The sequence below is a fragment of the Orycteropus afer genome, unplaced genomic scaffold, assembly GCF_000298275.1.
Source record: "Orycteropus afer afer isolate SDZICR_OR568_19922 unplaced genomic scaffold, OryAfe1.0 scaffold00117, whole genome shotgun sequence".
NCBI lineage: Eukaryota > Metazoa > Chordata > Mammalia > Tubulidentata > Orycteropodidae > Orycteropus > Orycteropus afer.
The window spans coordinates 4,932,944-4,949,984 of record NW_006921704.1 but is presented as its reverse complement, the minus strand read 5'-3'; the positions used below and the strand labels follow the sequence as shown (position 1 = coordinate 4,949,984).

At 37.0% G+C, this 17,041-nt stretch overlaps 1 protein-coding gene across 1 annotated transcript in view; it reads left to right on the top strand.

Moving 5' to 3' along the window:
• The window catches only part of GPC6 (glypican 6), a gene marked incomplete at its 5' end in the record, with an annotated part of 1,291,124 nt that overhangs the window by 1,147,295 nt on the left and 126,788 nt on the right, over positions 1-17,041 (top strand). Inside the window, 2 exons of the mRNA XM_042781413.1 lie at positions 8,557-8,700; positions 12,551-12,580. Of these exons, the coding sequence (XP_042637347.1) occupies positions 8,557-8,700; positions 12,551-12,580 (174 nt within the window). The remainder of the gene's footprint in view (positions 1-8,556; positions 8,701-12,550; positions 12,581-17,041) is intronic.

The window sequence follows — 17,041 nt, the reverse complement described above, 5'->3', positions numbered from 1 at the left end:
ACTGGGCTAATACTAACAAGGAGCTCTGGTGGGTCTGTGGTTAAAACGTTAGGCTTCTAACCAAAAGGTCAGCGGTTCAGCTGACTAGCCACAGGAGAAAGATGAGGCAGTCTGCTTCCAGAAAGATTTACAGTCTTAGAAAATTCTATAGGACAGTTCTACTCTGTCCTATAGGGTCAATCTACTCAAGGGCAGTGGTTTTGTTATTTTTCCAATGTGCTTTGTGCTTCTGTTCTACTTCCTAGTTCACAGCATAGTGCCTGGGATCTTAAAAGCTTTCAAGCAGCCATCCAATGCACAACAATTAGTCTCTATTTGCCTGAAATTACAGAGTAAGGAGTGTCAGGAATAGGAAGAGGATATGGAATGTATGGCTAATTCCCTCCATAAACAACTTTGCCTCCTTTGCCAATGAGACTAGAACTGCATGGTGCCTGGCTCACATTACTAAATATATTGATCCCGTACAAGAATCATGATCAAAAGGGGGACAATGTAGAATACAAGTTTAAATTCTCTAAATTTCTGGAACCATAAAGGTTGAATGAACCCCGAAACTATTTCCTTGAGATAATCTTTAAACCTTAAACCAAAAATATCTCCTGAAAAATTGTTGAAATCAAACAATAATTTAGCTAAACAAGTAATAAACGTCTGCCTTGAGCATTATGCTGTTAGGAACTATCTATATGGGATCAAATTAACTACAGCAACTTGAAAGATTAGATAGGAAACTTAGGGGACAATGAATTAATGTAACGGCAGAGGAACAGCTTAGAAAAGGAGGGTGAGAATGGTTACATAACTCAAAAGAACGCAGTCAATGTCAGTAACTGATACATGTAGAAACTGTTCAATCAGTGTATGTTTTGCTGTGTGTATTCTCAACAACAAATAAAATAATATATAAAAATGCATGAGGTTCTGTTCTTCATGAAGCTTTAATTATTCATGCATATCTCTGCATAATCCTTGCATTTGGTTTATTATCTATTATTGTTCTAATTACAACTTGTTTTGATTGTTAAGTGCCATCAAGATAGTTCTGACTCATACTAACCCTACATACAACAGAAGGAAATACTGTCCAGGCCTTTGCATCCTCACAATCATTGCTATATTTGAGCCCATTATTCCAGCCCCTGCATCAGTCTGCCTTGTTGAGGGTCTTCCTCTTGTTCGCTCACCCACCCTCTACATTACCAAGCATGATGTCCTTCTCCAGGCACTGGCCCATTCTCATAACATGTCCAAAGTATGTGACAAACTTTCACCATCCTCACTTCTGAGGACCATTCTGGCTGTACTTCTTTCAAGACAGATTTGGTCATTCTTCTGGATTTCCACGATATATTTAATATTCTTTACCAACACTATAATTTAAACGTATCAGTTCTTCTTTGGTCTTCCCTATTCGTTGTCCAGCTTTCACATGCATGTGAGGTTATTGAAAATACCATGGCTCAGGTCAGTTGCACTTTAGTCCTCAACATGACATCTTTGCTTTTTAACACTTTAAAAAAGTTCTTTGCAGCAGATTTGTCCAAAGGCAATATGTTGTTTGATTTTTTTGACTGCCACTTCTATGGGCATTAATTGTGGATCCAAGTAAAATGAAATCCTTGACAACGTCAATCCTTTCTCCATTCATCATGATTTGGTTATTGTCCAGTTGTGAGGATTTCTGTTTTCTTTATGTTAAAGTGTAATTCATGCTGAAGGTTATAGTCTTTTATCCTCAGCAATAAGTGCTTCAAGGTCTCTTCACTTTCAGCAAGCAAGGTTGTGTCATCTGCATATTACAAGTTGTTAATGAGTCTTCCTCCAATCCCAGTGCAGCATCTTCTTTTAGCCAAGTTTTTGGATTATTTGCACAGCATACAGACTGAATAAGTATGGTGAAAGGATACAAACTTGATGCACACCTTTCCTGATTCTAAACCATACAGTATCTCTCTTGTTTTGTTTGAACAACTGCATCGTGGTCTATGTACGTGTTCCACATGAACACAAAAATTAAGTATTTGGGAATTTCCATTCTTCTCAATGTTCTCCATAGTTTGTTATGATCCATACAGTCAAATGCCTTTGCATAGTCAATAAAACAAAGGTAAACATCTGCCTGGTATTCTCTACTTTCAGCCAAGATCCATCTGGCATCAGCAATGATATCCCTAGTTCCAGGTCTTCTTCTGAATCTGGCTTGAATTTCTGGCACCACAGTACAGTAAACTGACTGATGAGTGGAGGAATTACAGCTTACTTTGGTTAAAATAATAATACATCTTTATACCTTGTGTTTTCAGTGTCTTTCCAACGCATTATATCATCACATCTTCATAACAGCCTTGAGAATTGGGAAGAATATGCTACCCTTATTCATACAAGTGTAAGGAGAAAGACTGAAGATAGTGTTGAAAGTTTTTAAACCCTTGTACATGGACTTTGCATTACACCTAAATGTCTCTTGTGAAAATAATAGCTACACTTGGACAAAATAGACTAGGGTTGATGCAGATACTATAGTTTCTATTTCCTTGGGAACAAATACTATAGATTTTAATTCACCAAGTGATCATCTGACAAAGAGTTCACTTATTAGTGCTATAATATAAATCAGAGTATAATAAATAAATAAAACATTACTCTCCAAGCATTAAGGCTAATTAAATCTAGGTAATATTAACTGTTGTCTGTGTTTAATATCAAAGATCACAGTTCCGTTTATAAATTTCAAATGGATATGTGGGAACAGCAACATCTTTCTCACCATTAGAACCTACTGGGTAAAAATTTAGACCAAACCAAAACCAAACTCACTGCCGTTGAGTCAATTTCGACTCCTAGTGACCCCTTCTTGGGTTTCCAAGGCAGTATCACTACGGAAGTAGATTGCCCAACCTTCCTTCCGAGGACAGTAGAGTGAAAACACACATCACCCAAGGCAGGATTTGTCTGGTGGTACTGTTGTTAAAAGCATTCAGCTGCTAATCAAAAGATTGGTAGTTTGATACCATCAGCTGCTCAGCAGGAGAAAGATGAGGCATTCTGCTCCTGTAAATATTTACAGCCTTGGAAACCTTATTTAAAAAAATTAAAAAAAACTCACTGCCATGGAGTCAATTCTGACTCACAGTGACCCCCTTTGGGTTTCCGAGGCAGTAAATTATTACAGTCTTCCTTCCACAGTGTGGCTGGTGGGTTTGAACTGCCAGCCTTCTGGTTGGCAGTCAAATGCCTTAGGCACTGTACCACCAAAACCTTATGAGGCAGTTCTATTCTGTCCTATAGGGTCACTGTGAGTCAGAATCAATTCGATGGCAGTGAGTTTAGTTTTATATTTTGTGCTGTTTCTCAGGTTGTCAGTAATGGCTTTTATGAATGTATTATCAAACTGGGAAAGACAATGCAGAAGATACAAAGAGATTTAGTTATGGAAAAATTATGTGTGCCTCAGGGGGAAAAAAAATTGTACACTTTGTTAGTTTATTTTAAGGGAAGGAAGATGGGGCAATCTACTTCCGTAATGATACTGTCTCGGAAACCCAAGGAGAGGTAGCTATGAGTGGGTCCGACTCAATGGCACATAACAACAACAACAACAACAACAACAACATGTTAACATGGTTAAAGGAAGAATGCTTGTATTTGGAAACCTGAGACACAGTACTAAGATCTGTTATCAGCATACCGCCTTCTCCTCCTCCTCCTTCTGAAACTATAAAATGTCTCTTCATTCAGCACTTTCTATCTTAATGTCAGCCTCTTTAATCTCAGAATACCAACATACTTCTGAGACATTATCTTCATAATCCTCTCTGAGAGAGGATTTGTGAGCCAGATCTTTTCCCAAAATCCTCAGACTTTGTGAGTTAATTAGGTGGGGAAGGATCATTCCTTTGTACATCTGTAGCATCTGTCTTCATTGGGGCTTCCAACTATGTTTCTGAATTATCTAATTATTCCTTTCATCATCCCTTGGAGAGAGACAGGACAGAGGTAATACTGATTCTATTTCTTAAAGGGATAGAGCTAATGATTTATTCCACAGACAAGTGGCTAGAAACTTCTATTCTGCTGTAAAGAGAAGATTTTAGTGTTAAAGGAGCATTTCTTCTCTCAAATGAAAGTAGAAGAGGGTGAAATGGTTTCACAGATATTTCTAAGTAAAAGCAGTTACAGGGTAATCTCTTCTTCCCTTGGTAGGTTAGAACTACCTTCACAAAAGAGCCTAGACCTGTGTATGCCTGGTCCAAGTGTGTTAACTAGAACATTAGTCTTTTGAGAATGCTTTGGGGAAAGAAGGGCCAAAGAGTTTTGGGAAACCTTTCAAATGGAATCCTCCATTTTGACTAGTGAGAGCACTTGTTAGCATGATGAAGGCCCTGAGAAAATACCTAATTTAACTTTAACCCATTTACCTATTATTGTTCATGTAACAACTATTATTTGTTCTGCCTTGGAAATAATATTTTGTGGAAAACAATTAAGAAACATCAGCCCAGACATTTTTTTTTTTTTTTCCTTCAAATCACTTTACCCAGAAATCAAAACTCCTGGAGAGGATCGATCAGAGGATGATCAAATTAGCTAATTAATTATCAAACACTTACTTTTCCAGACATTGTGCTATGTTTTCCTGTCATATGTATAGCATTTTATTATCACAGCATGTCTGTGTAGTAATGAATATTATTATTTTCAATTCACAGAGAAGGAAAATAAGGCTCAGAGAGACCTCTAAATGTTGACTAATTATTTGATTGCAAACTTATCACTGAATGGTATAAATGATTAACACACTTTGGCTGCTAACGGAAAGACTGGAAGTTCGAGTCCACCCAAAGATGCCTTGGAAGAAAGACATGGTGACCAGTTTCTGAAAAATGAGCCACAGTTCTACTCTGACAAACATGGGGTCATATGGGATTGAGAATCAACTAGACAGAAACTCGTTTTTTAAATAACAAACTCAGAAATTTGTGTCTGAGACAGTCCAAGTTTTCTACACAAGAATTCCTTTTTGTCACCAAACACCATGAACCTCCCGTTTAAAGAACATTTTGTCTAGCTAATAGATGACAGGTATTAACAAATAAAGGAGCTCTGGTGATGTAGTGCCTAAGGCATTTGACTGCTAACCAGAGGCTGGCAGTTCAAACCCACTAGCCACTCCTAGGAAGGAAGCTTGGATAATCTACTTCCATAGTGTTACTGCCTTGGAAAGGCAAGGAGATGTCGCTATGAGTTTAATCAACTCGACGGCAGTGAGTATTAATAAATAAATCATTATTTTTTATTGTGTAAGTCATTTAAGACATATGACTTATATGTGTTGTTTAAAACATATTCTGAATTTTGGAAAGCTATAATAACAACAACATAATAATATGTGTCATTCCCAGGCAAACACAGGATAAGTTGATACTCTGTTTCACTGTTCCATTGGTTCCCTTTGCAACAGTTCCCATTAGGTCTTGTGAAATAATGAAAAATAGCTTTGGGATTCCCAGATAGGTAACATCCATACTCCCTTTTTTGAAAGGTATAATAGAATCTCAAAGAGGGGTCACTGTGACTCATAATCGACTCCACGGCAGTGAGTTTTTTTTTTGGTTTTTTTTTTTTTTTTTTTTAGTATAATTGAATCTGTGTTTAACCGTGTTTAAGGACTTCAGATATGAGATGATTGTGATAGATTTTTATGTAAGTCTCTACCTGACACTATGGGTTCAGGAATTGTTCCCAAAATAATAAGTCATTGTTTTCTTTGGGTTTAAATTATAGATCCAGCAATTTCTCCACTGACACCATATTCAAAATCAAAACTCAATATAAATAACAAAAAAACTACTAGGCTATATTTTATTATCTTATCTACATTCTTTTGTTATAATTAACACCCAGCCAAAAATTTAAAAAATCAAAGAAGTGGTAAGATTTTCTGTTAAAATGAAATCTCTCCTTTACAGCACTAATATTCTTTCAGGGCATTTCATGTTCCTTTAATTTAACTTAACCCAGGGAGTCAGATTTTTCCCAAAGGGCTAATTAAGGAGGTCTGTTAACCCTTTCAGTGCCCAGACCTCATGAAATCTCAGCAAGGCCATTAGTAATGTTTCCCCTTAGGCTTTATACTTTTTTAAAGTCTGCTGTTATTTTCCAAGCAATCCAAAATAGCACACTCAACAGATCCCTGGAGCTTTGGAAATGTTAATGCCTTCCATCAGCAACGACCTTGCCACTGGGAAGTGATTTAGGCACTGGAGAGAAAGGGCCCACTATCTTTATCACACTGGTTTACACCATCAACTTCAGAAATTGTATGAGGGAAGAATAATCAATAGTGTGTTAAGACCGATCTCAAGGAATGCCAAGACAAAGTGCTCGCTCTCTGCAAAATCCTGAGTTGAAGGAGAACTTTTGAATACAACAAAAGAGAAATTAGCTGTAGTGGTAAAACAAAATGAATTGTGTCTCAAGATGGAATTTGTCATCCGGAATGGCACTCAAGAGCTCTCTGCATACTGCAATGGAATCACATAATGTGCAGGATGAAATATGCTTATTTTAAAGTGAGTTAAACAACAAAGGATCAAACAAGAATCAAATAATGAAACCAGAAGAAATGCTTTCTAAATACGCGCTGCATGTTAAAAACTAGCATATATAAATAGTCTGAAAAAGTTTACATACACATATATATATATATACACATATATGTATATATACACACATATACAGATATACACACACACACACACACACATACACAAACATAGTAGGAGCTCTGGTGGCATAGTGAATAAGGGAGTTGACTGCTAATCCGAATGTCAGCGGTTCAAACCCACCAGCTGCTCTGTGAAAGGAAGATGGAGCAATCTACTTCCGTAGAGTTAGAGCCTAGGAAACCAAATGGGGGTCACTGTGAGTTGGGAACCACTGGATGGCAGTGAGTTCGGTTTTGAGATATATATATATATATATATATATATATATATATTTACTCACTGCCTCCAGTCGGATCCAACTCATAAGGACCCCTCCTTGGGTTTCCAAGGCGGTATCTCTACAGAAGTAGATTGGCCAACCTTTCTTACCAGGAGCAGCTGGTAGGTTTGAACCACCAGCCTTCTAGTTAGCAGTCAAATGCCTCAGGCACTATGCCACCAGAAAAAAAAAAAAAACGAACACAATGCTGTGGAGTCGGACCAACTCATAGTGACCCCTCCTTGGTATATATATACACATACATATATAAATACACACACAAGACTGGGCAATCTACTTCTGTAGAGATACTGCCTCAGAAACCCAAGGAGCGGTAGCTATGAGTCAGAATCAACACCATGGCAGTGAGTTTGGTTTTATATATATACATATATATACACAAACACATACATATATATGTAAACTTTTATGTATAAGGCAATCTAGTTCTAAAAATCAGCCACTGAAAACTCTATGGTGCACAATTCTACTCTGACACACATTGGGTTGCTATGAGTCTGAGTCAACTTGACGGCAATATTTATTTATCTTTGAGGAGGATTTCAGAATTAAGTAAATCATTTCAAATGGAAGAAACTTAAACTTCATCAAAAGGTTCTGAGAATGTTATGGTATTTCCTGCATTTCTAGTAAAGGTACTACCTCTTGATACCTAGGACAAAGTGTGAAGCTTCTAAAAACAGCACTGAAAGTGTCTCCATCCCACCCTGAGTGAAGCCACTGTGGAAAAGAACCAGCAGCTCAGTCCCCAAGATCATTATAGTAAAGTGTTTGATTTCCCACAGCAATCCTGATTGTGACATGAACAGCTGTCAACAACAAAATTAGAGGAAAGTGTCATTATATGAATTTCATCCACGTTTGCATGTCCTATTTCTGCACCAATGTTCAAAAGGATATTTACAAAATATTCTTTCAGTAAAGGTTTTCATTATTCAAAGAGTCACTCTAGGTATTTGGCCTTATGTGCTATACATGAAGTACATTTGTCGTGATAACAAAAATCCCAACGAATGTTTATTGAAAACCAAATTCAAGTGCATAAAAGCTTCTGGTACAAAATTTACTTAAATCTGAAATCCTCCTCAAAAGTAAATATTACTCTTGAGTTCACTGCCTCACAGCAACCCCATGCGTGTCAGAGTAGAACCATGCTCCTTAGAGTTTCAGTGGCCGATTTTTGGAAGTAGATGGCCAGGACTTTCTGGGTGGACTTGAAACGCCAACCTCTCAGTTAGCTATCAAGCATATTAAACTTTTGCAACACCCAGGAATATCATTTTAACTATTACAATCCTTATTTCTAATACAGGGTGAAACTAAGAGTCAGGTCATATAATGAGTCTCTCCAAATCTTTCTGGGTAATTCTCTCTGTTCTATGAATGGTTGTATTTGTTTAAGTTTGTTTGCACTTCAACATAAGCATTATTTGAAGTAAGAGTTCCACGGAAAATATGAAAAACACTGCATTACATGCTTCTGCATTGTGATCCCAGGAGGAAAATTATTGTGTAGCTTTTTCAACCTCTCTATGGTTCTTCCAGGTCTTTCAGGGATGTGGCCAGCCCAAGCCGGCTCCAGCTCTCAGGTCGGCACGCTCAGCTCCAGAAAACTTTAATACACGTTTCAGGCCCTATAATCCAGAGGAAAGACCAACAACCGCTGCAGGCACAAGCTTGGACCGGCTGGTGAGTACTTGCAGACTGATGGCCATAGTGGGAACTTTCTATTCTGAGGTTATTCTTGAAAATACAAGACAAGATTCTGGCAAAGCTGGTTGTAAAAGTCATCTTCTTATATTCCGCTCCTGCTTTTAATTAGAATTTTTTAATGTAATGGAATCTTTCTTTTAGGCCATGAATTAGATAATTTAAGAAATCTTGTACTTATTAATCCACTCATCCAGTAGCCAAAATTTCAACTTCATATTTCTTCTCACATATTAATTTGAAGACTAAGTTACCGTTACCAGTTCTTCCCGAGATAGAATTACAATAGTACATTTCCTATTTATCTACTTCAGTTCTTTTCTTGAAATGATTGCTTATTCACTTATGATACAGTGAAGATTTTTTAGGACTCCTTATACGTAAACTTTTCTGATTGAAAGATCTGTGCACAGAGCCTGCAAATTAATGTTACTACTTTTTTTTCTTTGTGCACGTGTGTGTGCATCTTTGACAATTTGGAAGTCTTAGATATAATCACCGTTTGAGCCATTTAAATGTGTGACAGGGGGCTGAATGGAAACCACCAACAAGGCAATTTACTCCTAGAATACAATCATAAATATACTAAACCCAATTTTTGAGTGTGTTTTAAAAATAAAAATTTGCTATAAAAAATAAGAGCTTGTCATATTGATGAAATATCGCACAATTAGTTATTTAATTTCTTCCATTTATAGTACTATAAACAATTTATATACCTGTTATTGTTAGTACTGTTAATGTTGCTTTGTTGGTTATCTTCATGTAAAATTAACAGATAAGAATCTTAAGGTCATAAAGCACTTGAACCACATCTGATTGTGTCATATAAACTCGGGTCTAGAGGGTTGCTGGTTATGAATATGCTTTTATTGGTCAGTGTTATAAATTACTTTATCATTTTAGCTAATATGCTTATAGAACTCATAAGATCAAATTGGTAAGGTTTGGCCTCAAAGTAAGTACACTTCAGCTTTTCTTTCTACAAAAAGCAAAAGTACTTACAACATAAAAGCCTACTCTTGAAATGCCAAAGTGACGAACAAGCTGAGTAGTTAACTGCTAAGTTATCTTATAAGCATAATACCAATTATTAGCAGATAAAAGACTCTTCTTCAGTGTAGTTTTTTGGAAATGAAAGTATCTGAGTAATTGCTTCAACCTTTTACTTTACTTTGGTTATTTCTATCCTCTAGTCATAATTTCAGGAGAAAGTTCAAAATCCAGTCACCTTTTATTTTTCAAACAACCAATTATGTTTTGCCTGACAACTACTTACAAACCAGTGCTTTTAAAAAATGATTTGATTAGATCCCATTGTTTGGATTTTTACTTTACAACTGGTTTGTATATCAATTTCTTTCTAAAAAGAATAGTATAGATTTGTTCCTTTTTATATCTCCATTTTAAATGACCTGATTAAAAAAAAATTCATAAAATCTAATTAAAGAACTAGGGTACACGATACACCTAGTTAAAATTGCATTGAATTTAAACAATACAATGATACCTATGATGACTTATTAATTTTTCCCCCTTTGAAACAGAAGCACAATTTTCTCTCCTCCACAGAAGATACAAACACACCCACTGAAACAGGGAAAAATATTTCTCTCAAGACAATGGTATTTATGCAGTTTAGCACAAACCAAAATGAAACATCATCAACATCTTGAGAATTTCACATGATGTTATGATGTTTAAAATCTGATAGATATGAAAATTGGAGTTTGGACATTTTATGAAGGAATTTCTTTGGAAATCTTTATAATGCTCCCAAATATATGTTTGCTGTTGTGAAATAGCACACTGATTTAGATCTATAAGTTATGCACTGAAAAAGATATGCTTTGATCAATTTTTTTCCTGAAAATAATTGGTAATGATTAATCATATGATCTTGAGTAAAACGAAGGACCGGACTCAGTGCACAGCAATTTAAACCAATAAGCCAATTTTATTCTGAAACATTTTCTGACATCACATGGCAGCTTACTTCCTCATAAATGTGGCTGAAGGCTGTGTGAGAATTGAGGTCTTATTCTTTTATTATTATTATTATTGAATTATATGTTTATTCCTTCCCAGATTGAAGTATTTGTTATTTGTAATTCACAGCAGCCATAAACCTACCTAGAACTACTTTCTCAGCCTCTATGAGGAAGAAGACTTTTCCATATCAAAAGGAGCTGTACCAAGGTTATTCCTAAAAACACAAGCTAGGCCTGGAAGCTAATATCAGGGTCTCCGTTTGCATCTTTTGGCTCCCTCAAGGCCCTCTGCCTTTTGAGGGTTCAATATAGTTCTGAGTATTGGAAAGGTGGAGCAGTTACCCTTGGCCTATCTGATTGTGCAAATGTCAGACACAATCATCTTCAAGATAGATGGGTCTGCCATACATCACTGCCTATTTTGACTGTTTATAAACAAGGCTCATGTTACCTGCTCCACTTTCAATTTTCCTCTGAAAAGATATTTCCTCAGTATTTATGAGAAGCATGTGTCCCAGAAAAGGAATATAATTGGAAAAGATTTTCCTTAAGTCCTCCAAGTGCGTTAGCAGAGAAAATGCTTCAGAGGACAGTATCAAAAATATTCCCCTCACCTCCAACCCCTTTGCCAAAGTCAAGATAATACGACTATAAAGTTCTCAGAGAGCCACTGCTTAGATACCATTTAAATTTATATCTGTGGTATTAACTTTGAGATCTGTTGGTAAATGTTCTCATATCAGTTATTACAAAGTATTTTTAAGTTATCTGGTAATTATGAGGTTTGTTTCAGAAGTAAAGCTTCTAACCCCAAACTGGGTGAATTATTCCTAAAATTTATATGAGAGACTTAAAAACAAAATAAATCCAAAAACAACAACAAAACCATCTCTCTTAAAAATACATTAGTCCCATCATTTAACCTGTTATTGTATATTTATAAAGAACTTTAAATTTTTTAATATGTAGGAAAGATTTCATTTGTTCCTTTAAAGTTTTATGGATATAAAAAGCAGTTTATGTAGTCAGTGGCTTTCAGATAAATTTCCTTAAAGTTACTATTATTATCTAATAATAGATAATAGATAATTAATGCTCCAGTCCTTTTTCCCAACAGTCGTGATTTATTGAAGATAATGAATGGCATCAGCTAATTTGGTTAACGGACTGGTCCCACAATCATGCACCTCTGCCCTACTAGCAGTCCTTCTGTCAGAGCAGGCTGTTATTTGATTTTCAGTGAGAAGCCAGAGTTGACTACTGGCAGCAGCAAGAGATTGGTTCTCGTGCTCTGTTCTTAAATTTATACTCTGTGAAATCTCTTAAATACTTTGATGTAAAACTATGAGTTTTTTTTTTAAAAAGTTCCAATTCAAACACTGAAAATTTTATAGACTGTAAAAATAAATCTCCACAAAATAGCTCACTTTTTTAAAATCTGAGAGGACAGCTGAGAAAATTTGAGTATAACATGCCATAGAGCTCCTGAACTCACTTGGACATGGAATATCTGTTATTTTACTCCAGCAGATTCATTAGAACGAAAATGTGCTTGATATTGTGCATCTTATAGGAATATATTTTATAAAAGTAGGATTCTTTTTAAAGCCAGGCTTGGAAGTTAATTCATCAAGTTGGTGATGATTTAGGCCAATAAATCCCCAGTAAGTATTCAACATTGTACTGTTTCTGTGTATGTAGATTTGTGAGGGAATTTGGGGTGAGGGTGGGTGGGATTCCAACCTACAAAGATAAACATTATACCTGTTCTGTGCTATTATGTATAGAATAATCTCTTTTTCTTTTTCCTTTAAATTTGTTTTCCTCTTGCTTCCCAGAGGACTGTGTGGAAGACAATGCAGCATAGTGTAAGCTTTGGTCTTCTTCTTCTTCCTCTCATCCCCATTTGTCTTTGTGCAGTCATTCTGGAGAGTTTCTGAGAAATTCCACCTCCACTTTTCCCTTCCAAATTGTCTGGAGAACGAATTGAACACTGCACATGGCCAACTTGTTTAGTAATTTCCTCTCTGCTTGATATTTATGGTCAACAACCATTTTGGTCTTCTTTCCCAATGGCAAGGTTTTCAATCTAATCTTTGTGTAAGACCAGCTTATTTGGTGGCTGATTTAAATTCTATCCCAATGTTCAGACTAAGTGTATTCTGCCTGAAAAACTGGCTTTTCCCTGATAGAATGTATTGCCTGTTTTCTTCTCATGCTGAGCAAATAATTACCTCCCTAATAATAAGAACAAACCAACATCAGCTCTCATGCATGAGGAGCTAATTTTTCCATTAGCTGGGGCATAGAGAATTTGGAGGTGGGGGTTAAAGAAAGAGTTTGTGCTATAGATTGCTCACTGTTTTTTATTTTTCCTACTTGAACTTGCTAATTTATTTTAAGGCATTCAGGGAGGGAGCATTGCATAATTGTTTACTCCAAAGTAGTTTCTACTGGGGCTAAAGAAAAGAACACCCAGTTTATCTTGCTTGGCTTTATATATTAACCCAAATAATCAAGTAATTGTTGAATGTAGTTTTCAAAATACTGTTTCATGCTAACAACCCTTAATAAAGACCTGTACCCTACACAGCATCATGAACCCAGAAAAGAATGTGACACTCACTGATGAGCACTAATTTATTCGTGCAACATATCCCTGATATCAGGGGATAGATGTCTGCCTGGCCTTAAATCCAGGTAGTGGTAATATGATTATAAATTTTACCTTTAAAATTCATTTTTAAAAAATGAAATATGTTCCTATTAAGATCCCCATTCATCATTTCAGCAGGAAGAGAGTTAAAGAGACAAACCTGCAACCTGACATACTCTCCAAGAGAAGAACTTGAGGAAGGGGCAGAGAAAACAGATAGCCTAAGGTGTCCTGACAATGGGAAATGGAAGAAAAAGGCATTTTTGTTGCAACAACTCAAAGATCTGTTATTTTGATTCAACTGAAAAGCTAGAGTAGGTCCAGTTCAGATAGTATGTGTGTGTGTGTGCCATTCCTAGCACCTCTTGATATCCCCAGCAGTTGAGCTAGTCCAATTTCCTTACCTGGTCGTTATCACGACCCTTATAGCTGAACCACTGAGAAGCTTTCCCCCAAGGACACTGGCTACTTTGAAAATAGTGGAATGAATGCAAACCACAATATCCCCTTCTCTGCTAGACTTCCCAGTTGGCCTTCTAGAATCTTCTCTATCTACATTAAAAAAAAGAAAAGAAAAGAAAGAAAAAATCACATGTCTATTTTTTAATATGATTCTTCCAAAAATATAATGCAACTTCTGAAATTCGCTGGTTTGCCATTGATGATAAATATGTTGCTGATACTGTTACATTTAGAGTTAAATGCTTGCAAAATATCAAGTCATGCACTTTTTTTTCCTCTCTGAAACAAAGTTGACAAAGCAGCTAACATTCTAGCATCATCTCCTCCCTGCTGGTTAATACCAGTTTCAGAGTCAAATGCTGGTCATAAAAATGTTCTTCCATGCCTCTTTGGGGCCATTTTGGTATGATTTAAGAAGTCTTGGTTGTAAGGATGAAGGAAACTGTCTGTTGTTCATTTTAAATTGCCGTGGCATTTCATTGTCACCTCAAAGGATTCTGCATCCAGCTAAATCCACTATTTTGCATTTCAAAAGGGTATCAGGCTGTGTTTAAGAGACTGCTTTTTTATGGAGAGCCTCAACTACCGTCTGTAGGTGAAACTGATATATTCTACCTTCTAATGCACACACATACACACACACAGTCTTTTCTTAGCCCAAACAGGAAAATGTAAAACCTCAGTAACAATAGTAAACCAGATTCTCTACTTTAATTAGTTTTCTGAAGATAAATGGGTCAAGGCCAGATTGGCTTTCAGCCTCTGCTGCAGTTGAATAAATTATGCCCCATTCACCCTGGTAAACAAATGGCTACCGCTCAATCTACTTCAAGTTGTGAACTGCCCAGTCTTGCCTGAACCTGTTTTATCTGTTTGCTGCAAAACCCCACTAAGGCACCCCAGTTTCATTTTCAGTGAACCCTTGGTAATAACAGCAGCAAAACGCAGTAAACTTTCAAAACAGGGAGAAAATACAAAACATTAAAACCAAACCACCCAACTTATTCAGTCTTGATGTTTGCACTTCTCCAAGCAACATGAACAGCAGGAGAGCTGCCAGTCACAGACTTCTTTCCATTTAGAAGGCTTATGGTTGATGAGGCCTGAGTGGGGAATATCGTAAGACATACATATAAAATGATGGCTTATCTCCAGGATATTCTGCTTATTCCACGGGCTTGAAGGGATGCACAAGTCTAATTCAGTGGTGATATTGTTGTTGTTGTTATGTACCGTCAAGTCAGCTCTGACTTATAGCCACCCCTTCTTGGGTGCACTGTTGGAAACCTGGAGGGAAACTGCTCCTTAGGTAGATTTTTTCAGCTAATTTTTTTCCCCAATGGACAGTTGGCTATTTTTACATCCATGGGAAGCTTTTCTTTCAGGTATGTGGAAGGATAGTGTAAATAGGAGGAGCATATTTCTCTTTCAGCTCAGGCAAGGTCGTGTTTAATTGCATGTGGCCATAAACTGGGAGGAAAAAGAATAATCGCCACACTGGCTGCCTAACTCCCTGGGAGATATTAAAGCCCACTCCACATCACTGCCTTAAGACATGTTCAGAGAACCATATGAGTTCCAACAGTGAAATAAAGTCATGCTACACATTTCAAAGGGAGAAAACTTTTTCCACCTTACATTAGGTATAAGGGTTCTGCAGTCATTTTGGGGGTCATTTTGCCATCCCAAACTAGTTTTAGCTCTCATGTAAATTGTCCTTTTCTTTGTAATCATTTAAGCAGAAGCTTTGGTAACCTTTGAATGTGTATAATAATGAAATTTTATACTTTCAGATCCAAAATATGGCTATACAGATTTTATGTGCTGTTTTATGGTATATCAATATGCTTATTTTTCCCTTCAGACTTTAAATTTTCTTTCAGAATGTCTAGACTTTGGCTAAATACAAATTGATGCATTCTAAATGTACCAGTGAATCAACAGCTGTATTTATTGAGTTCTTTTCTGTTGCATAGCACTTAGTAAAACTAACATGTGGAGTCTACGTCATAGCATGTTGTTAGTGTTGCATTATCAACAGAAAAGGGTTAATATTTGCAAAAGGCATTGCTTTTGCACCCTATGGAAGAATGACCCATGTGAGACTGAAATGACAACAGTAACTCTAAAGCACAGATCAGAGCTTTAAGCAACAGAGAGTCTAAATTAATGGTGAAACAATAAAGGCAGAGATAGTGAGAAAGATGGCACAATGTGAAGTATGCAACCATTATCAATGAACCATACATGTAAAAATTGTTGAACAGGTATGTGCTTTGTTGGTACATTTTCACCAAAACTTTTTTAAAAGACATTCCTTATAAATCCAGTTAAATCCCTGTATGCCCTGTAGGGAATAAATAGTAAGTACCTAGAATAGAGCCTCAAAGGACATTAGCATATCAGAGGCATTTGACTGTTAACCAGAAGGTTGGTGGATCAAACCCACCAGCCATTCCATGGAAGGAAGACTGGGCAATCTACTTCTGTAAAGATTTACCCCCTTGGAAACCCAAAGGGGGTCGCTATAAGTCAAAATGGACTAGATGGCAGTATATTTGGTTTTTGGTTTGAGGATCAAGCTTCAAAACACATTACTCACTGCCATGGAGTCAGATCCAACTCATAGCGACCCCTCCTTGGGTTTCCAAGGAGGTATCACTATGGAAGTAGATTGCCCAATCTTCCTTCTGAGGAGTGGCTGGTAGGTTTGAACTGCCAGCCTTCTGGTTAGCAGTCAAATGCCTTAGGCACTACACTACCAGAGCTCCTTCAAAGCACATAAATAGGAATTTGATTTAAGATGAATTACACCATAAAATAGGAGCTCTGGTAGCTTAGTGCCTAAGGCACATGACTGCTAAACAGAAGGCTGGTGGTTCAAATCCACCAGCCACTCCTCGGAAGGAAGATGGGGCAATCTACTTCCATAGTGATACTGCCTCGGAAACCCAAGGAGGGGTCGCTATGAGTCAGGGCCGACTCAACGGCACATAACAACAACAACAACAACATAAAATGGGAGCTCTGGTAGCGTAGTACCTAAAGCACTTGACTGCTAACCAGAAGGCTGGCAGTTCAAACCCACCAGCCACTCCTACAAAGTAAGGTTGGGCAATCTACTTCTGTAGTGATACTGCCTTGGAAACCCAAGGAGGGGTCGCTATGAGTCAGGGCCGACTCAACGGCACATAACAACAACAACAACAAC